At 41.1% G+C, this 24,247-nt stretch overlaps 1 protein-coding gene across 2 annotated transcripts in view; it reads right to left on the reverse strand.

Annotated features, from left to right (window-relative positions):
- LOC128684264 (uncharacterized) overlaps positions 1-24,247 on the reverse strand; it is a 69,466-nt gene that overhangs the window by 34,466 nt on the left and 10,753 nt on the right. For both annotated transcript variants that reach the window (XM_070080858.1, XM_070080857.1), the window contains exon 2: positions 2,542-2,703. In XM_070080858.1, coding sequence (XP_069936959.1) covers positions 2,542-2,703 — 162 coding nt within the window. The remainder of the gene's footprint in view (positions 1-2,541; positions 2,704-24,247) is intronic.

The raw sequence follows: 24,247 nt of genomic DNA on the forward strand, positions 1-24,247 counted from the left end.
TAAAGGAACGGGAGGTACAGAGCTCTATGGCCAGATATGTTGTGCGACAGAGGTCCAGTGACTCTCAAGCTGGTCCTAGTGGCATTAAAAGAAGAAGGGAAGTAACCCCGGAAAAGGACTTGACACCTCAAGTCCTAATGGAAGGGGATTCCCCTTCTAAACACTAACACCATCCACACTCTCCCCTCCTCCCATCCCATCAATTATCACCAGATCTTCAATAAAGGTAAGTGTCATACAATTGTACATATATTCTTCAGTTTGTGTGTATTAAAATTAATATTTCATATGGTAAAATTTTTTTTTTCAATACTTTGGGGTGTCAGGAACGGATTAATATGATTTCCATTATTTCTTATGGGGAAAATTAACTCGACTAATGATAATTTCGACTAACGATGAGCTCTCAGGAACGGATTAATATCGTTGGTCGAGGGTCCACTGTATAGAAATAGAGATGATTTTGATTAGTTTCATAATGAAAATGACCTTGAAATTGAGCTCAAAGTAGCAGAAATGTTCGATTTCTGCCAATGTTCAAGAGTAAACAAATCATGCCACACGTCCAATACACGTCAACTGGTGAGTCTAATATTATTTTACAAGTGATATTATTTATACCATTTTTACAATAATGCAGTAGTCAGCATAACAGTAAATCTTCTATTTTTTGTATGAATAAAATGATCAAAATAGAAAACAAGAGTAATATAAGAGGGGCCTGGAAACATGACTAATGAACAGAGGAAATGTTATTTTAGTGCCAGGAATGTCTGCATTGTTTATTCTGGGCCCTATTTTGAAATTTGCATCTTTTTGAATTTACACAAAATTGGCTAAATTGTCAATTTCTGACCACTTTATTGGGTAGTTGAAATTGGTAAATGGGCGGTTTCTTGTACTCAATCAGTAGAACAAATGGAGTTCTAAAGAAATTGCTATGAGTTTCGTCGACTGGGACAATGGAATTGACAGAAAATAGGGCTCAAAGTCGCTGATGCGTAACTATCACCGAGATCGCTAATTTCGCGAGAGCGTAATTCCATAAGTTTTCCATAAAATTTCGTACTTTTGGCGTCATTAGCATCAGTAAAAGATTCTCTATCATTTCATAAGATAAAGGATTTTTTTTTTTTCAAAAATTTTTCGACAAAGAATGATTGTTTCAGAGATATGCTTGTGACAGTCAAAGGGTTAAATGATGGAGTAAGCTTTAACTTTATATGATAAAATATTAACCCTTTGACTGTTGCGGCCGTATATATACGTCTTACGAGGTACCGTGTTTGACGTACATATACTACTCATAAATTCTAGCGGCTTCAAATCAAGCAGGAGAAAGCTGGTAGGCCCACATCTGAGAGAATGTGTCTGTGTGGTCAGTGTGCACCACATAAAAAAAAATTCTGGAGCACACAGTGCATAATGAGAAAAAAAAACTCAGACCGTTTTTTTAATTAAAATGCCGACTTTGTGGTCTATTTTCATATAGTATTTATGGCTGTATTCTCGTTTTCTTGATCTCATTTGATAGAATGGAAAACATATTATAGAAATGGAGGTGATTTTGATTGATTTTACTATAAAAAGAACCTAGAAATGGAGCTCAAAGTAGGGGAAATGTTTGATTTTTGCCAATGTTCAAAAGTAAACAAATGATGCCATTGTCCAATAAATGTCCAACTAGCCATTCTAATATGCAGTCATGAATGGTTTGATGTTATTTATACAATTATTGCAGTATTGCAGTAGTCTGCATAATAGTAAGTCTTCTATTTTTTGTTTGAATAAAAATTCAAAATAGAAAGCAAGAGTAATATCAGAGGGGCCTGGAGACATGACTGATGAGCAAAGAAAATGTTATTTTAGAGCCAAGAATGTCTGCACTGTTCATTCTGGACCTTATTTTGAAATTGTCATATTTTTTTAGTTTTCGTGAAATTGGCCAAATTGCAAATTTCTGACCACATTATTAGGTAGTTGAAATCGGTAAATGGGCAGTTTCTTGTACTCAGTCGATAGAAAAAAATGGAGTTCTAAGGAAATAGCTATGAGTTTGGGCGACTGGAACAATGGAATTAGCAGAAAATAGGGCTCAAAGTGGGCGAAATCGCTGATTTGTAAACAGCGCTGAGGTCACTAACTTCGCGAGAGCATAATTCCGTCAGTTTTCCATCAAATTTCGTTTTTTTTGGTGTCATTACAATCGGAAAAAGATTCTCTATCATTTCATGAGAAAAAATAATTTTTTTTTTTAAATTTTGCGACACCAGGAGACACCTCAGGATTGGGGGTTGTGACAGTCAAAGGGTTAATCTAAATTCCAATTTTTTTAGGGTTAATAAACACTGAAATTTTAATTGTTATGCCAATAAAGTGAAAAAAAAAGGCACAAAAAAGATTACCACAACCTTAGAGTTATGTCAATTTCGTATTCAGTATATTGTTAAATTATGTGTATTATAAACATTATGAAGCTTTCAAAATAAAGTCATTCTGATAATTTAATGAAGGAAAAGAAGATTAACAAATGTACTCTACCATTAAGATCTGCTGGATTGATAAAATGCACTCGGCTTCTATAATTTCCACAGGAGGATCGGCCACCAGTGGGTCTGCGGTCTCCTTGTTGCCCTCGATACTGACCAGCTTGAAACTGGCCAGGATCACCATCTTCAGCACCAGGTGAGGTTATACCTTCACCTGAAACACGTAAACAAGAATTAGGTAATGGTACAATAAAAGGAAGACAGATTAAGCAACATCAAGAGTTAAGAGTACATACTAAGAAAAGATCATTCAAGATTAACATTAAAGAACAAAAAGGCACAATATCGTGACTGGAACAATACAGGGGAGGGGGAAGGCCCCGCTTTACGGCTATTTGCTAATACAGACATTTCAAATTATACCCAAAAATTCATTTATATGGCTCCCTGATTCTCTATTACGGTGTCCGTGTGCCACTCATGTTTGTTTACAACTTCCATGAGCTCCATGTCTCAATTATGCCTTGAAACTTTACAAAGTTTCAAGTGTTTTAAAGTTATTGCATATTTGAAGTTATTGCATATGTACTCTGATAATTGTACTTATCTGTACCTGCACCTAAATAAACTTACACATTGTGGTGGCATGCAGGTACATTAAAATCATTGAGTGTCTCACTAGTATTAAAGAGACAATAAGTGGTACCTGCATATACAGGTACCACTGTACATACAATCAGAGTAAAACAAATTATCATAATTGTGAGGCGTAGTAGCCAGGAGGGAGTAAAGGCGTGTATGACAATAATTACTATAACAAGTTTTCTCTGGTACAACACCATCAGAGACAATGTATACAGTATTACTGGGGGGTAACTGTAAAAAACATTCCTTTCACTCATAAACAGCATCACTCGCTCTCAAAAAGGTGTGATGCATGAGATCCTTTCACTCATAAATAGCATCACTCACTCTCAAAAAGGTGTGATGCATGAGATCCTTTCACTCATAAATAGCATCACTCACTCTCAAAAAGGTGTGATGCATGAGAATGGGAGTGTTGCTGTTATGTATTCTACTGAACAAATGTGAAGACAACTTGTACACAATGTAAGGTGTTTGTATTATGGTGAAAAAGTTTCACCACAAAGACTGATTATGTGTGAATGATGGTGAAAGTGTTTCTTTCTTTTTTGGGTCACCCTGCCTCTGTGGGAGACAGCTGGTGTTGAAAAAAAAAGGAATAATAATAATAAAAACAATAATCACTCTGGGGCACTTTAACCCTTTGAGGGTTTTGGTTGTAAGATAAGATAAGATAAGATTTTGTTCGGATTTTTAACCCCGGGGGGTTAGCCACCCAGGATAACCCAAGAAAGTCAGTGCGTCATCGAGGACTGTCTAACTTATTTCCATTGGGGTCCTTAATCTTGTCCCCCAGGATGCGACCCACACCAGTCGACTAACACCCAGGTACCTATTTGCTGCTAGGTGAACAGGACAACAGGTGTAAGGAAACGTGTCGAAATGTTTCTACCCGCTGGGAATCGAACCCGGGCCCTCCGTGTGTGAAGCGGGAGCTTTAGCCACCAGGCCACCGGGCCACAAGTACGTCTTATGCGTAGGGGTTTTTGACGTACTAGTACGCATAAATTCTAGCGGCCTCAAATCTAGTGGGAGAAAGCTGGTAGGCCTTCATATGAAAGAATGGGTCTATGTGGTCAGTGTGCACAGTCTAAAAAAAATCCTGCAGCACACAGTGCATAATGAGAAAAAAAAAACTTTGACCATATTTTTGAATAAATCAGCGACTTTGCAGTGTATTTTTGTATGGTATTTATTGTTGTATTCTAGTTTTCTTGGTCTCATTTTATAGAATGGAGGACATATTACAGAAATTGAGATGATTTTGACTGGTTTTACAAAGAAAAGTGCCTTGAAATTGAGCTCAAAGTAGCAGAAATGTTCGATTTTTACCAAAGTTCAAAAGTAAACAAATCTAATATTCTTTCACAAGTGCACCAATAATATTTATACCATTTTTTACACTAATGCAGTAGTCTGCATAACAGTAAATCTTATATTTTTTGTGAGAATAAAAATTCAAAGTGGAAAGAAAAAGAATATAAGAGGGGCCTTGAGACGTGACTAATGACTAGAGGAAATGTCATTTTAGTGCCAGGAATGTCTTTCTTGTTTATTCTGGACCCTATTCGGAAATTGGCATCATTTGAAATTTGTGTGAAATTGGCAAAATTGCTAAATTCTGACCACTGTACTGGATAGTTGAATTTCATAAATGGGTGGTTTCTTGCACCCATTCGATAGAAAAAATGGAGTTCTAGCGAAATATTCATGTTTTTTGTCGACTAGTACAGTGAAATTGGCCGAAAATGGGGCTCAAAGTGGGCAAAATCGCCGAGACCGCTAACTTTGCGAGAGCATAATTCCGTAGTTTTCTATCAAATTTCAAACTTTTGGTGTCTTTATGATCGGGAAAAGATTCTCTATCTTTTCATAAGAGAAAATAATTTTTTTTTTAAATTTGGCCGACCCTGAGAACGAGTTTCGGAGAGGGCCTGTCGACCCTCAAAGGGTTAAATGTTGTGTATTATGTTATTATAGACATTTTCATTAAATCCATATATTACATTTTTTTCAAAATTACATAAGAAACATATTATATATCATATAAACAAAATACATGTATATACAATCATAGTAAAACAAATTAACATAATTGTGGGGTCAGACGCATTGCTAGCGTTGGTGTCACTCGGGGCGGCATCTTTGGTGTTACCCCTGGCCACAAAATAGAGCGAAACACCAACGTCAAAGACCTGGGAGTGATCATGTCAGAGGATCTCACCTTCAAGGACCATAACATTGTATCAATTGCAGCTGCTAGAAAAATGACAGGATGGATAATGAGAACCTTCAAAACAGGGATGCCAAGCCCATGATGACACTCTTCAGGTCACTTGTTCTATCTAGGCTGGAATATTGCTGCACACTAACAGCACCTTTCAAGGCAGGTGAAATTGCTGACCTAGAAAATGTACAGAGAACCTTCATGGCGCACATAACGGAGATAAAACACCTCAATTACTGGGAGCGCTTGAGGTTCCTGAACCTGTATTCCCTGGAACGCAGGCAGGAGAGATACATGATTATATACACCTGGAAAATCCTAGAGGGACTAGTACCGAACTTGCACACGAAAATCACTCACTATGAAAGCAAGAGACTTGGCAGACGATGCAACATCCCCCCACTGAAAAACAGGGGTGTCACTAGCACGTTAAGAGACCATACAATAAGTGTCAGGGGCCCGAGACTGTTCAACTGCTTCCCAGCATACATACGGGGTATCACCAATAGACCCCTGGCAGTCTTCAAGCTGGCACTGGACAAGCACCTAAAGTTGGTACCTGACCAGCCGGGCTGTGGCTCGTACGTTGGTTTGCGTGCAGCCAGCAGTAACAGCCTGGTTGATCAGGCTCTGATCCACCAGGAGGCCTGGTCACAGACCGGGCCGCAGGGGTGTTGACCCCCGGAACTCTCTCCAGGTAAACCCCCATGAAATCCAGGGGTGGGGGGATAGGGGAGAGTAAACTCCATTTAAGTCACTACTGAATGACCAATGACTAATGTTTAGCAATGAGAACGTTTAAAGGCCATACACTAAACAGGAGAATACTTCTTAACTTTATTAACCCTTTCAGGGTCCAAAGGCCAAATTTCAAAGTGCACACCAGTGTCCAAGAATTTTCAAAAAATAATTTTGTTATCTTTTCTTATGAAATAGTAGAGAATCTTTTTCTGAAAGCAATAAAACAAAAAGTACGAAATTTGATGGAAAATTGACGAAATTATGCTCTCGCGAATTTTGATGTGTCAGCAATATTTACGCATCGACAATTTTGCTGACTTTGACTCCCATTTTAGGCCAATTATATTACTCCAGTTGATCAAATTCTTAGCTATTTCGCTAGTATTACTTCTATTCTATCGACTGAGCTTAAGAAATCGCCAAGTCAACTGTTTCAACTACAAAATAAAGTGATCAGAAATTGGTAATTTGGCCAATTTAATGCAAAGTTCAAAATATTCTAATTTCAAAATATGGTCCAGAATAAACAATGCAGACATTCCTGGCACTAAACTAACATTTCCTCTGTTCATTAGTTATGTTTTCAGGCTTTACAAATGAATTCCATTTTGATTTTTTATCCACATAATGAAATTTTATTCAAATAAAAAAAATAGAAGATTTACTGTTATGCAATACTGTAATAATTGTATAAATATCATCAGCACATTTGTGAATGTATATTAGACCCACCAGCTGTCGTGTATTAGACGTGTGAGGTCGTTTGTTTACTCTTGAATATCGGCAAAAATTTAACATTTCTGATATTTTGAGCTCAGTTTCAACCCATTTCCATTACTAAAACCAATCAAAATCATCTCTATTTCTGTAATATGTCTTCCATTACATCAAATGAGACCAAGAAATCGCAAATAAAACTATAAAAAACATACAAAAAAGCACTGCAAAGTCGCTGTTTTAAATTTACCACTCACAGCTTATCAGAGTGAGCTGAGCTCATGGCATAGAGCTACGGTTTGGACCCTCGACATATAGCCGAAGATCTACGGCACAGACCCTTAAAGGGTTAATGATAAAATAAATAATTGTAGTAATAATGAGGAAACATAAATTCAAATACCACTTTGAGTACAGGCAACAGTTTCTACATTTATTCATCTTCAACAATGCCAAAAAAAAAAAAAAAAAGCTTGAAAAAACAAAGAAAAAAGTTACAATATCAGAGAAACACTAGTTCTGATTTGACCTTGAGTACAGGTAACATCTCAATGATCAGATCTTACATTTTCTTGCCTTCAATCCTGCAAAATCATCTATCACTTCATCAAAATAAATGCTGTCAACTGACCCATTTTCTATGGATAACATTGCTATGTCAGAGATTCTGGATCGACTCATTGTGGACAGTAAATAGTTTTTAATCAGCTTCAACTTGGAGAAACTAATTTCACAAGAAGCCACAGAAACACATATAGTAAGGAACAACCTCCCCCACCTCCCCCCAACCTTTCCCCCACTCCCCCCACCCCCACCTCCTCCCACTTCCCCCCAACTCCCATACCTCCTTCCACCTCCCCCACTTCCCCCCAACTCCCATACCTCCCCCCCCACCCCCCTTCACCTCCCCACCTCCTTTAACCTCCCCCCACCTCCACCACTTCCCCCACTCCCACCCCCTTCCCCCTTCTCCTTCCACCTCCCCCACCCCACCCCCCTTCACCTCCCCCCACTCCCACCTCCTTTAAACCTCCCCCCACCTCCACCTCCCCCCATCTTCCCCCCACTCCCCCCCCACCTCCTTTAACCCCCCCCCCCACCCCCTCACTTCCCCCCACCTCTCCCCCCACTCCCCCCACTCCCACCCCACCTCCTCCACCCCCACTGAACCCTCGACTTCCCCCAACTCCCATACCTCCCCATTTCCCCCCCCCTTACTTCTCCACCACTTCCCCAATTACTTCTTCCCCCCTTACTTCTCCCCCACTCCCACCTCCCCCTAACTCCCCCACCCCCCCCACCTCCCCCCACTCCCACCCTCACCTCCTCCCACCCCAACCAGCCCCTCGCCACCCGCCCAGCCCCCCATCCGCTCCCTTACCCCAACACCCGCCCCCCACTATAACACAGCACTATCTTCACTATATAACACAGCACTATCTTCACTATATAACACAGCACTATCTTCACTACATAACACAACACTATCTTCACTATATAACACAGCACTATCTTCACTATATAACACAGCACTATCTTCACTATATAACACAGCACTATCTTCACTATATAACACAGCACTATCTTCACTACATAACACAGCACTATCTTCACTACATAACACAGCACTATCTTCACTATATAACACAGCACTATCTTCACTATATAACACAGCACTATCTTCACTATATAACACAGCACTATCTTCACTACATAACACAGCACTATCTTCACTACATAACACAGCACTATCTTCACTACATAACACAGCACTATCTTCACTATATAACACAGCACTATCTTCACTACATAACACAGCACTATCTTCACTACATAACACAGCACTATCTTCACTATATAACACAGCACTATCTTCACTACATAACACAGCACTATCTTCACTACATAACACAGCACTATCTTCACTACATAACACAGCACTATGTTCACTACACAACACAGCACTATCTTCACTACATAACACAGCACTATCTTCACTACATAACACAGCACTATCTTCACTACATAACACAGCACTATCTTCACTACATAACACAGCACTATCTTCACTACATAACACAGCACTATCTTCACTACATAACACAGCACTATCTTCACTATATAACACAGCACTATCTTCACTACATAACACAGCACTATCTTCACTACATAACACAGCACTATCTTCACTACATAACACAGCACTATCTTCACTACATAACACAGCACTATCTTCACTACATGGCACAGCACTATCTTCACTATATAACACAGCACTATCTTCACTACATAACACAGCACTATCTTCACTATATAACACAGCACTATCTTCACTATATAACACAGCACTATCTTCACTATATAACACAGCACTATCTTCACTATATAACACAGCACTATCTTCAGTACATAACACAGCACTATTTTCACTACATGGCACAGCACTATCTTCACTACATGGCACAGCACTATCTTCACTATATAACACAGCACTATCTTCACTATACAACACAGCACTATCTTCACTATATAACACAGCACTATCTTCACTATATAACACAGCACTATCTTCACTATATAACACATCACTATCTTCACTATATAACACAGCACTATCTTCACTATATAACACAGCACTATCTTCACTACATGGCACAGCACTATCTTCACTACATGGCACAGCACTATCTTCACTATATAACACAGCACTATCTTCACTATATAACACAGCACTATCTTCACTATATAACACAGCACTATCTTCACTATATAACACAGCACTATCTTCACTATATAACACAGCACTATCTTCACTATATAACACAGCACTATCTTCACTATATAACACAGCACTATCTTCACTATATAACACAGCACTATCTTCACTATATAACACAGCACTATCTTCACTATATAACACAGCACTATCTTCACTATATAACACAGCACTATCTTCACTATATAACACAGCACTATCTTCAATACATAACACAACACTATCTTCACTATAACAGCACTGTCTTCACTATAATGGAACACTATTTTTGCTATAACACATTTATATCTTCTGTATAACACAGCACTATCTATGGTATAACAGCACTATCTTCAGTATATAACACAGCACTATCTTCAATACATAACACAACACTATCTTCACTATAACAGCACTGTCTTCACTATAATGGAACACTATTTTTGCTATAACACATTTATATCTTCTGTATAACACAGCACTATCTATGGTATAACAGCACTATCTTCAGTATATAACACAGCACTATCTTCACTACATAACACAGCACTATCTTCACTACATAACACAGCACTATCTTCACCACATAACACAGCACTATCTTCACTACATAACACAGCACTATCTTCACTACATAACACAGCACTATCTTCACCACATAACACAGCACTATCTTCACTACATAACACGGCACTATCTTCACTACATAACACAGCACTATCTTCACCACATAACACAGCACTATCTTCACTACATAACACAGCACTATCTTCACTACATAACACAGCACTATCTTCACTACATAACACAGCACTATCTTCACTACATAACACAGCACTATTTTCACTACATAAGACAGCACTATCTTCACTACATAGCACAGCACTATCTTCACTACATAGCACAGCACTATCTTCACTACATAGCACAGCACTATCTTCACTACATAGCACAGCACTATCTTCACTACATAGCACAGCACTATCTTCACTACATAGCACAGCACTATCTTCACTACATAACACAGCACTATCTTCACTATATAACACAGCACTATCTTCACTACATAACACAGCACTATCTTCACTATATAACACAGCACTATCTTCACTATATAACACAGCACTATCTTCACTACATAACACAGCACTATCTTCACTATATAACACAGCACTATCTTCACTACATAACACAGCACTATCTTCACTACATAACACAGCACTAATATCACTTTTGAACACAGCACTGTATTCACTACATAACACAGCACTATCTTCACTACATAACACAGCACTATCTTCACTATACAACACAGCACTATCTTCACTACATAACACAGCACTATCTTCACTACATAACACAGCACTATCTTCACTATATAACACAGCACTATCTTCACTACATAACACAGCACTATCTTCACTACATAACACATCACTATCTTCACTATATAACACAGCACTATCTTCACTACATAACACAGCACTATCTTCACTATATAACACAGCACTATCTTCACTATATAACACAGCACTATCTTCACTACATAACACAGCACTATCTTCACTATATAACACAGCACTATCTTCACTACATAACACAGCACTATCTTCACTACATAACACAGCACTATCTTCACTATATAACACAGCACTATCTTCACTACATAACACAGCACTATCTTCACTATATAACACAGCACTATCTTCACTACATAACACAGCACTATCTTCACTACATAACACAGCACTATCTTCACTATATAACACAGCACTATCTTCACTATATAACACAACACTATCTTCACTATATAACACAGTGCTATCTTCACTACATAACACAGCACTATCTTCACTACATAACACAGCACTATCTTCACTATATAATACAGCACTATCTTCACTACATAATACAGCACTATCTTCACTATATAACACAGCGCTATCTTCACTACATAACACAGCACTATCTTCACTACATAACACAGCACTATCTTCACTACATAATACAGCACTATCTTCACTATATAACACAGCACTATCTTCACTATATAACAGCACTATCCTCACTATATAACACAGCACTATCTTCACTACATAACACAGCACTATCTTCACTATATAACACAGCACTATCTTCACTATATAACACAGCACTATCTTCACTACATAACACAGCACTATCTTCACTACATAACACAGCACTATCTTCACTACATAACACAGCACTATCTTCACTATATAACACAACACTATCTTCACTATATAACACAGCACTATCTTCACTATATAACACAACACTATCTTCACTATATAACACAGCACTATCTTCACTACATAACACAGCCCTATCTTCACTACATAACACAACACTATCTTCACTATATAACACAGCACTATCTTCACTATATAACACAACACTATCTTCACTATATAACACAGCACTATCTTCACTATATAACACAGCACTATCTTCACTATATAACACAGCACTATCTTCACTACATAACACAGCACTATCTTCACTATATAACACAGCACTATCTTCACTATATAACACAACACTATCTTCACTATATAACACAACACTATCTTCACTATATAACACAGCAATATCTTCACTACATAACACATCACTATCTTCACTATATAAGACAGCACTATCTTCACTATATAACACGACTCTTACTAAATGATTCACTATCACTATATAACACAGCTTTATCACTATTCCTATAAGGTACCTAACATTCTTGTGGTGTATAAATAGATTTTTTTGTTTGTTAAAACTTGTATCTCCCTAGCCTAGTTGTTAGCACATCGCTCTGAGAGTGGTAAGACTCAAGCATTGTGGGTTCGAACCCCACTAGTACCTAGTAGTACCTAGTTAGTGTATCCCTCCCAAGTTCACCAGCAAGATGGTAAGTCAAGAGAAGAGTGAGGATGTCAAATTCCTTGGTGTGTATCACCCTCTCATGGAGGCTACCAAAGCATTGCGGAGATGTGATATCGGGACCATCGTTCATGGGACTCCTCGCACTTTCGGTAAAGTATGTGAAGTCTGTCACAGCGACGAGCTACTTCGCGGGCCTCCAATACCCGAAGGTCACGGTCGTATTGTACTGATGTTTCATGAACTTCACTGCATCTCTCTGTACGCCTCTCATGATGGAACATTAATCTACTATAATGGTGGTAGTGAACTTACCGCCCGCAGTGTGGTGAAGAAATACTACAAGAATAACCCCCTGTTACAGAAGATTGATAAGAATTAGAAGTGTAGAACAGGGAGGCGGTACCTGCCCCTACCATGCACTGGCCTTCATGGACATAACTGTCAGTTCCGGTCTCAAGAAGGCCACCGACATCTGCCGCTGGTTCAGCAAGAGAATGAAATATCTCCCAGATGTTAAAGCAATCAATATGGTCAACTCAATGCTGACTGAATTCGACAATGATATAGATACTTCCACCGACAATTTCCAAGAAAGTATACTGCGACCCGTGATTAAAAGTCATCTGGCTGATATAAGGAAGACGGATACGTCTGTTAAACGTCAACTGGACATTGAGACGCCCTCAGACCCACCATGAAAAATGATAAAGATCTGAATTATCAGATAAAAAGAACATAAAGTTGATTATCAAGAATGATGTGATGTGCATGTGTGTGTGTGTGTGTGTGTGTGTGTGTGTACTCACCTATTTGTACTCACCTATTTGTGGTTGCAGGGGTCGAGTCACAGCTCCTGGCCCCGCCTCTTCGCTGATTGCTACTAGGTCCTCTCTCTCCCTGCCCCATGAGCTCTATCATACCTCGCCTTAAAACTATGTATGGTTCCTGCCTCCACCACATCACTTTCTAGGCTATTCCATGGCCTGACTACTCTATGACTGAAGAAATACTTCCTAACATCCCTTTGATTCATCTGAGTCTTCAACTTCCAATTGTGACCTCTTGTGTCTGTGTCCCATCTCTGGAACATCCCGTCTTTGTCCACCTCGTCTATTCCGCGCAGTATTTTATATGTCGTTATCATGTCTCCCCTGACCCTCCTGGCCTCCAGTGTCGTCAGGCCGATTTCCCTCAACCTTTCTTCATAGGACAATCCCCGTAGCTCTGGGACTAGTCTTGTTGCAAACCTTTGCACTTTCTCTAATTTCTTGACGTGCTTGACTAGGTGTGGATTCCAAACTGGTGCTGCATACTCCAGTATGGGCCTGACGTAGATGGTGTACAGAGTCTTAAACGAATCCTTACTGAGGTATCGGAACGCTATCCGTAGGTTTGCCAGGCGCCCGTATGCTGCAGCAGTTATCTGATTGATGTGCGCCTCAGGAGATATGCTCGGTGTTATACTCACCCCCAGATCTTTTTCCTTGAGTGAGGTTTGCAGTCTTTGGCCATCTAAACTATATTGTGTCTGCGGTCTTCTTTGCCCTTCCCCAATCTTCATGACTTTGCATTTGGCAGGGTTAAATTCAAGGAGCCAGTTGCTGGACCAGGCTTGTAGCCTGTCCAGATCTCTTTGTAGTCCTGCCTGATCCTCGTCCGATTCGATTCTTCTCATTAACTTCACATCGTCTGCAAACAAGGACACTTCTGAGTCTATCCCTTCCGTTATGTCGTTCACGTATACCAAGAACAGCACAGGTCCTAGGACTGACCCCTGTGGAACCCCGCTTGTCACAGGCGCCCACTCTGACACCTTGTCGCATACCATGACTCGTTGTTTCCTCCCTGTCAGATATTCTCTGATCCATTGCAGTGCCTTTCCTGTTATGTGTGCCTGGTCCTCTAGCTTTTGCAGTAACCTCTTGTGAGGAACTGTGTCGAAAGCCTTCTTGCAGTCCAAAAATACGCAGTCGATCCACCCCTCTCTCTCGTCTTACTTCTGTCACCTTGTCATAAAACTCTAGTAGGTTTGTGACACAGGATTTTCCTTCCCTGAAACCGTGCTGGTTGTCAATTATACACTTGTTTCTTTCCAGGTGCCCCACCACTCTCCTCCTGATGATCTTCTCCATGACCTTGCATACTATACACGTTAGAGATACAGGTCTGTAGTTTAGTGCCTCATGTCTGTCTCCCTTTTTAAAAATTGGGACTACATTTGCCATTTTCCATACCTCAGGGAGTTGCCCAGTTTCAAATGATGTGTTGAAGATCTTTGTTAATGGCTCACACAATATCTCTGCTCCCTCTTTAAGGACCCATGGAGAGATGTTGTCTGGTCCCACCGCCTTTGAGGTGTCAAGTTCGCATAGCAGCTTCTTCACCTCCTCCTTGCTTATATGTACCTCATCCAGCACTTGCTGGTGTGCCCCCCTGTTCTGATTTCTTGGAGTCCTACTGGTTTCCACTGTAAATACCTCTTTAAATCTTGTGTTGAGCTCCTGACATACCTCTCGGTCGTTTCTTGTGAATTCCCCATCACCCTTCCTCAGTCTGATTACCTGGTCCTTGACTGTTGTTTTCCTCCTGATGTGGCTGTACAACAGCTTCGGGTCAGTCTTTACTTTTGATGCTATGTCATTTTCATATTGTCTCTGAGCCTCCCTTCTTATCTGTGCATATTCGTTTCTGGCTCTTCGGCTGATTTCTTTATTTTCCTGAGTTCTCCGTCTTCTGTACCTTTTCCATTCTCTAGTACACCTAGTTTTTGCCTCCCTACACCTTTGGGTGAACCAAGGACTCGTTCTGTTCTTCCCATTATTTCTGTTTCCCTTGGGAACAAACCTCTCCTCTGCCTCCTTGCATTTTGTTGCTACATAGTCCATCATTTCTTGTACTGGTTTTCCTGTCAGTTCCCTCTCCCACTGAATGTCTTGAAGGAAGTTCCTCATGCCTGAGTAGTTCCCCCTTTTGTAGTTTGGTTTTTCCCAGCCTATTCCTGCTACTCTCTCCACTTGGAGCTCAACTATGTAGTCGAAGCACAGAACCACATGATCACTAGCTCCCAGGGGCCTTTCATACATGATACCCTCGATGTCCGAACTACTCATGGTGAATACAAGGTCCAACCTTGTTGGTTCATCCTCTCCTCTCTCTCTGGTAGTGTCTCTAACATGTTGATGCATGAGGTTCTCCAGTACCACATCCATCATCTTGGCTCTCCATGTTTTGGGACCCCCATGGGGCTCCAGGTTTTCCCAGTCAATCTCCTTGTGATTGAAATCACCCATAACTAGTAACTTTGCTCCCCCCATGTGTGCTCTCCTGGCCACCTCGGCTAGTGTGTTGATCATTGCTCTGTTGCTCTCATCGTATTCTTCTCTTGGCCGCCTGCAGTTCTGTGGTGGGTTGTACATTACTGCAATTATCACCTTATGTCCCTCAGACTGGATTGTTCCTACTAAGTAGTCCCTTTCGCCCATGCCATCCATTCCTTCCATTTTCTCAAAACCCCACTGGTTTTTAATGAGCAGTGCAACTCCTCCTCCCCCTCTCCTCCCTCTGTCTTTCCTGAAGATTTGATATCCGGATGGAAAGATTGAATCTGTTATTATTCTGGTGAGTTTTGTTTCTGTGAGTGCTATTATGTCTGGGGATGTCTCTTTGATTCTTTCGTGCCACTCCTCATACTTGTTTGTTATTCCATCTGCATTTGTATACCACACCTTCAACTTCTTTTCTAAGACTGTGGTCTGGGAAGTATATTGGGGTTGGGGAAGTGGGAGACCTGGTAAGGAACTATGGGTTGTTGCTGTGGGGGTGAAGTTTGTAATGTAGTGGGTGGGGGCATTGGATGTGGCATGGGTGTTTTGATTTAGAGTGTTTGGTTGCACTGGGGTTGACCTGGTTGGGAGGCTTCTATAGAAAGTTGTGAGGGAGGCTGTATTAGATCTTCTTCCTGGGTCTGGGATCTCCTGTCTGTCTTCTCCATCCCCTCTCTTTCCTCCTTTCGCCTTTGTACCATCTCTCTCAGTTTCTTCCTTTCTTCTTGTGTTCTGTCGCGGTCGAGATACACCCTCCTGTATGCCGTCATGTCCCTTAATCGTGCTTTCTCCTGCAGTATCCTGGTTCGAGTCGCTTCTGCCTTGAAGGTCACTCTCACTGGCCGGGTTCTTTTTTTTACAAACCCCCCTATTCTCCGAAAATTTTCCAGCTGGGTCATATCGTCTTCTCCTATTGCTTTCATGATGCTTTCAATTGCTTTTTTTTCCCCTTGTTTTCTTGCTTCATATGTTTCCCCTTTGACTTCCTGGAGCCCATACACAAAGACTGACCTCACCCTTTCATTCTCCCACTGCATATCCCTGTGTATCCCCTCATTTAATTTGGTTTCCTCCACTGCAGCTTTCCTTTCATCAGTTTCACTGGCTAATGTACTTGGGCTCAGTGGCCTGTCATTTTCCCTTCTCAGCTTTCCTTGGGCTCTGTTGTTGTCTGTTAGGGCCTCCACATAAAGCTTAGCTCTTTCATTTGCTACAGTCTCCTCTGATAGAGCATCTCCATGCAGTTGTGCCCCTTCTTTCCCTACAGTCCCCTTATTTGTGGCTGAGGTAGCAGTCTCTGTTGTCAATCCCAAAATGTTCTTTAGTTCTTTAGGCTGTTTCAGATTTTTCAATTCCTCTTCTAAACTCTGTATCCTAGCTTCTGCTGCTTTGACATGCACCTCCCACTTCCTGCTTTCCATATCTATCCTCTCTTCCATTCTCATGCTAAGTTCTTCTAGTTTCTTTTCCCATTCATGATCCCTTTTTATGAGCTCTGCTGCCCAATCTTCCTTTGCATTTTCCTCCTCCTGTCCCTTGGTTTTTCTTGTTGCTCTCTGGCAACCCATTTTTGTTTTATCCTGATTGCCTCAGAGTGGGAAACCTATGTAGTTCTGTATGTTAGGTTAGTAGTGTGTGTGTCAGAGTGTGGGGGGGGGGGGAAGTAGTGGAGGAACTGTGGCTATTTGGGAGCTGAGTGGGGAGGGGTGGGGAGGGTTTGAACGGGGGTGGGGGGGGCCGGGGGGCGGGGTGGGTGATCGAGGGAGGGGATGGATCAGGGGAAGTAGTGAGATGTCGGTGGTGAGGGGGGAGTGTGTGTGTGTCTGGATATGTGTGTGTGTGTGTGTGTGTGTGTGTGTGTGTGTGTGTGTGTGTGTGTGTGTGTGTGTGTGTGTGTGTGTGTGAGTGTGTAATTTTGTGTGTAATTGTGTGTGGAATTATGTGTGGGTTTATTATGTACTGAAAGGTAGGTGGCTTGTGCGTTTAAGGTAAGTCTCAGTGGTCCTTGGCTGCCCACACCTTCTTGTGACCTGACCAACCTCCTGGGACTTACCGCACTTACAGTGTGTGTGTGTGTGTGTGTGTGTGTGTGTGTGTGTGTGTGTGTGTGTGTGTGTGTGTGTGTGTGGGGATGTGGGTGTGTGTGTGTTTGTGTGTTTGTGTGTGTTTTTGTGTGTGTGTGTGTGTTTGTGTGGATGTGTGTGTGTGTGTGTGTGTGTGTGTGTCTGTGTGTGTGTATGTGGGTGTGTGTGTGTGTATGTGTGTGTGTATGTGTGTGTGTGTGTGTGTGTGTCTGTGTGTGTGTGTGTGTGTGTGTGTGTGTGTGTGTGTGTGTGTGTGTGTAAGTAATTATGTGTGGGTTTATTATGTGTCTGAAAAGTAGGTGGCTTGTGCTTGGAGTGTAATGTAGATTCTCAGTTGTCATTTGTGTCCACAACCTATGTGACCTGACTCCCTTGCAGTGTTGCCTATATCACCTGCTTATAGTGAGTTAATCGCCTTGTTCAATGGATTACCATTTGCTAAACCTTATTGAATACTTGAGTGCCTATTCTTTATCATGCTATGAGAGTTAGACTATTCACATTCAGCTTGGCGGTTAAATTGGAACCTTGACCCCACACCCAAACAACCACTCATAGGTGATACAGTACTTGTAGTGCAGCTGTAGCAGTGTAGATTGTCCAGGTCGATGTGACGTCCTGGAGTAGATCCAGCTCGATGTACGTCCTGGCGTAGATCCACCTCAATTTCTTCTCGTTAATAATGTACCCTATTCACTGTATTTCTTTCACTGGTCACACTATTGTTTCACTTTATTAAAATCTTGGGTGACACTTGGCAACGCCGCCTTCACACTAGCCTGCGCCACAACGCTTTTATTTTCCAGATCACTTTCAAAATTGTGGCTCTCCCCACACTTGTGTGGCTCAGGCAATTAAAAAAAAACACTTCTAGGATTGTTGACTACCCTGACACACTTAGCAACCCTTGCAGAACACTTGTAGCCCTCAAAAACACTTAACCCTTTCAGGGTCCAAGGCCAAAATCTGAAGTCACGCACCAGTGTCCAAGGAATTTTGAAAAAAAAAAAAATTATTTTTTCTTACAGAATTAAAGAGCATATTTTTGTGAAGGTAATAAAACAAAAAAAATAGAATCTGATCAGTACTTACCGAGATACAGTGCCAAGAAGTTTGTAGAAAATGATGTGGTGGCGGCAACATCGACGAATTCCACATACGCGTATTATATTATTTTGTTGTTTTTGTTGTTTTTTCTTTTCTTTTCCAATTTTTTTCTATTCCTACTAACATTTGGGGCCTGAGAGACCAATACTGTATATAATGTATATATATATACTCACTGTATTGAACACAATAACCGCACTAAAGTTATTATCATATTATTGTTTACCACCGTTGTTTATTACAATAAACATGCACAAATATTGTATAATACTAATGTTCTATCATATATTTACATATTTACAATCACTGGACATGGTTTTAGAACTGCTGGAGCTTGTGGAACTCCTTTAAACAAGGCACCATGCACAGAGGCACCTTACATTCCTCACACATAAACCGAGTGTCTTTGCGTCTTTGTTGCCGTCGTTTTGTTTGTGCACAGACAATGCATCTCTTCTGAGCAAATTTCTTTTGAGTTGAAGGAAGCTGTATTATGAAATGATCACCTTCTCTCCTCAAACGCTTGGGTATATTGTGATGAATTCGAGGACCATGTTGTATTGCAGGTGTTATTACCTGGTACTTCATTATGAGTTGTCTGACAACAGACAAACAAAATTCACCATACGGTGGTCTGTTACCAGTCTTTATTTGGTACATATTATATGCATTCAGCATTGAAATGTCCATGAGATGGAAGAAAAGTTTCATGTACCACTTGTAACTCTTACGAACACAGTCAACAAAACCAATCTGCATGTCACACTTGTCAACCAAGCGCATGTTTTGTGTATAATCAATCACTGTCACTGGTTTTCGAATACGTTCATTAGTCACTCGATCAACTTTGCCACTGTCTTGCATTTCATTACGGTGAATGGTTGTCAACAATGTGACATCTCGTTTGTCATGCCACCGTAATGCCATGATGTCATTGGCAGTAAACACCTGCACGTCATCACCACGAACACCTGCGTTGAGCCTGGGCATATGTTTACGATTAGAACGCACTGTGCCACACACATCTGTCTTGTTCACTCGCATGAAATCACTGAGTAATGGGCTTGTGTACCAGTTATCGGTATATAATGTATGGCCCTTACCAAGATATGGTGCCATCATGTTTCTCACTACGTCACCTGATATACCCAATAACATCTTGGTATCTTTCAATGTTTTACTACCCGTGTATACAACAATATCCAACACCAGGCCACTGTCACAATCACAGAGTACAAACAATTTTATACCAAAGCGGTTCCTCTTGCTCGGTATATACTGCTTGAATGACAGTCTACCTTTGAACAAAATCAAAGACTCGTCAATTACAAGATTCTTGAATGGATAAAAGTATATCCTGAACTTTTGTTTGAGATACATGAAAACATTTCTAATCTTGTATAACCTGTCACTTCTGTCAGGCCTGGTTTTGTCAGAGAAGTGCAACATACGTAACAGTAAGATAAACCTGTTCACTGGTATTATTTCACTGAAGGATGGGGTACAAATTAGCCGATCTGTGGACCAGTATGCTTTTATATTATGCTTATAGACGTGAGGCATAAGCATTATTGTTGCAAAAAGCAAATACATTTCTGCAACAGTCGTCTCTTTCCACCTGTGTAGTCTTGACTGTGGTGATAAGATCGTATTTGCCATGGTGTACTGAAAATACTTATTACTTTCCCTGACAATAATTTCCATCAATGGCTGGTCAAAGAATAATTCAAAGAATTCCAGTTCATTGGCCGTGGTTCCAAGGGGACAGGTAGGTAGAATTCCACTTTGAGAGTCATCAAAGTGGTGAGGGCTGGGAACAAAATTGGGATTTTGCTGCCAATCCCAGATACGGTTTGCTGGTGGATACTGGACATCATAGGCTGGTTGTACGGGTGGTTGTGGCGGGCTGGTGGGTGACGCTCCGCTTTGTCCTTGAACTGACGAGTCAGCAGCGTGGGTCCCTCAGAGGCCAGGCCACGGGTGTTACGCCCTTTGTGCCCTTTGTGATTAATTTATATGTATTACCCACTTAATATTATACTCTGGGTTTCTTTAATATTAGCTAAATTAAAGATTCTACTAGTTTATAATATTATCTGGTTTAGGAATATACCCGGGTATGATGTATATATATCTTGAGTAAGGTGTACCTAACAAGGTATGTCCATTGGTGGGTAGTTTGCTCCGCTCTACCCTCTCCCCCTATTGACGAGTTGATGTCAAGAAGGGATTGACTGTCGGTGGCAGTTCACTCTCTCTGCTGACTGGGTGAACGTCTTGGCAGACCTTCTAGTACGGTTCTCTCCTGGTATCTTGGAGAATCTAGTTGAGAAACTCCTGAACTGGCTCGAGTTGAAAATTCTCTGGTGGAGTTGGCAGAAGTCATATCCAGATATCTTCAGTATACGAGGTGTCAAAGAGTGTCATGTGTAGAAGTCACAAGTGATATTGACCTTACTCAGTGAAGGAGTTCCTTTTTGATGGACATACTCATTAAAGCCATGTTATTATTGAGGAAATAGTCCTACTCCTCTGAATATTTTCGAGTGTAGTGTCCGTATAGACATTGAAAGTGCTAATTTACTGTTGAAACCTGTATTATTGTATACCTACAATGTAGGAATTTTAATTTATTGAAAGAATCTCATTAATTAATATTTAATAGATATTTACGAATATCCAAGAAAAATATTTTAATAAAAAGCCTGCAAAATGCTGAGTAATCCTCATTTGTGCCTTATATTTCCAATATTGGAAGTTCCTATGTGTTCTTGGAAGTGATTTTGTTACGGTGGGCACTAAACCTGGCAAACGACTAAGATTCGAACCGTAACAAGTGGGGGCCTGTCCGGGAGGATATCCCGACTATATCTTCCCAATGGAAGTTCACATACAGCAACTGGTTAACGAATTGACTTTGGATAAGTTAGAGACTTTGAAACTGCAGAAGTGCTGGCGGATAGCGAAGCATTTAGGGGTGAGGTATAACAATCGTTATACCACAGAAACCGTTCGGTCTATTATAAGGAATATCTTATTCCCCATACCTCTTGAAGTTTCTGAGTCGCCTGATTCAGAGGTCGAAAGTCTAACATCCCAGCTGGATCGCATGTCTCGAGCAAACGATCTAGAGGCATCAGGTGGAGCCGGCAAATCAGTCCCTGGAAGTCCTACAAATTCCTTAGTTGCTGAGAGTATGTCAATGCCAGGAGCTGAGGAAATGTCACGTGACAAATTTCCCCCTGAAAGGGAAAATGAAGCAGGGGTTTCTAATAGTCCGGCGCCGAACTATGATGCCGTGCGAGGAGCAGGAGCTCGGCCCAAGATACGACAGGAAGGATTTCTTCCCCCGTCTCCACCAATTCCCTTGACACCCGTCTCTCTGGACTATTTTAAGAGAATGATGCATCTCATAAATCTGCAAACGGCTCAGTTAGAAGCACAGCGAAAACTGTATGAAGAAGAATTTGAGAGAGAGAAAATCCGTTGTGAAAGACAACAAGTGGAGAGAGACGTGAGACTGACGGTTTCCCCGAACCTCTCCTTTGATTTACATAAGGCAGCATCTTTAGTGCCTCGGTTCAATGAAGCGGACCTTGACACCTATTTTCACACCTTTGAGAACCAGGCAAGGGGGATGCAATGGCCTAAGGAATATTGGGCCACCCTATTGCACACAACATTAACTGGTAAGGCTCAAAAATGTACAGCTACTCTGCCTTATGATAAGTATGTGAATTATGAGGTCGTTAAAAAAGTAATTTTGGAAACTTATGACTTGCTCCCATTGAGCTACCAACGGACTTTCCGTACCCTACAACGGCTACCCGGGCAAACGTGGGTAGACTTTGCCCGTCAGAAGAAGGTAGCCCTGGAAAGGTGGTTAAGGGCCTCGGGCTGTGACTCTGTGGAAAGCTTAACTCAGTTAATTTTACAGGAAGAGTTTAATAATGCTCTGTCGGGAGACTTGCGTAAGTTTTTAATTGATCACCAGACTTTGGATGTCTTAACTTCCGCCTCGCTCGCTGATCATTACGAAATCTCCTCTCAGTTAATGGGAGATAAATCCCCTCGAGAGAAAGTAAGGAGAACACCCCCGAGGGATTGGCGATACCGGCCAAGAGAAGAGATCCGTCAGAAATTACCTCCCCATCAGGTGGCTCCTTACGCCGTTCTTAAACCTAATGCTGGGGAACATTTCGATACTAAGCCCCACCTGGAGGTGGATAAAGCGAGGAAGAAACCTATCTGCTCCTACTGTCAGAAGAAAGGGCATGTGAGAAGCCTCTGTTTCAAGCTAGAAAGAGACCGGAAGAATAGAGTTCTAGATGTGGTTCCCGTACAGATGACGTCTACCAGGTCCCAGGGACAGCTGGACCCATGGATTGAGCAAGATTCAGCCGGTCAAAAGGTTCCCACTTCTAGATGACTGACTCCCTCAATCATGTCCAAAAAGAAAGTAAGTGAGGCAATGAGTCCTTATTTTTCTATCGGTAAGGCCGGGAATACCAAATCCCAACTCGTTGAAGTAAAGTCTTATAGAGACACCGGGAGCTACCTAACTTTGTTGAGGGAAGGTGTTCTCTCCTTGAATGACTCGACCTATACCAAGATAGATGTGCTTTTAGAGGCGTATGGAGGGACCGTGTCTCGGGTTCCCCTCCATAAAATATACTTGAAAATAGGTTCTTATGATGGATATGCGGTGGTAGGTATATCAGAAACAGAATTCCCCATTAGGTCAGTAGACCTACTTGTCGGAAACGACTTGGGCCTGGGAGGGATCTGTAAAGAACCTCTCGTCATAGAGAATACCTCAGCTGAAAATTTTGCCCTTGAGGCTTGCAAGGAGGGTCCACTTTTATTTCCTCTCGCCGTAGTTACGAGAGCCATGGCAAAGTCCCATTCAATCCCTTCGTCTTTGAGCAATAATCCCTGTGATTGGGGCCTGGATGTATTGTTTAGTGATACTCACATGCCAGAAGCTGAAGATAAGTTACCAAAAATTAGTACATCAGATCTAACGGCCTTGCGGATTAATGATTTTAAGCAAGAAAATTTGATCCAAGAACAGCGAGAAGACTCTTCGTTGGAGGGAGTAAGAGGACTAGCCATTACTGAAACTGAGGCGGCAGATGTAAAAGATTGCTTCTATTATAGTAATGGCCTTGTTATGAGGAAAATTCCTACAACGGCCCCAGGTATTAATTTACGTGCTACGAAACAGGTACTGGTTTTACCGGGAAGATTCCGAACTCTGGCTC

Source organism: Cherax quadricarinatus, unplaced genomic scaffold (genome assembly GCF_038502225.1).
Source record: "Cherax quadricarinatus isolate ZL_2023a unplaced genomic scaffold, ASM3850222v1 Contig1116, whole genome shotgun sequence".
Lineage (NCBI taxonomy): Eukaryota > Metazoa > Arthropoda > Malacostraca > Decapoda > Parastacidae > Cherax > Cherax quadricarinatus.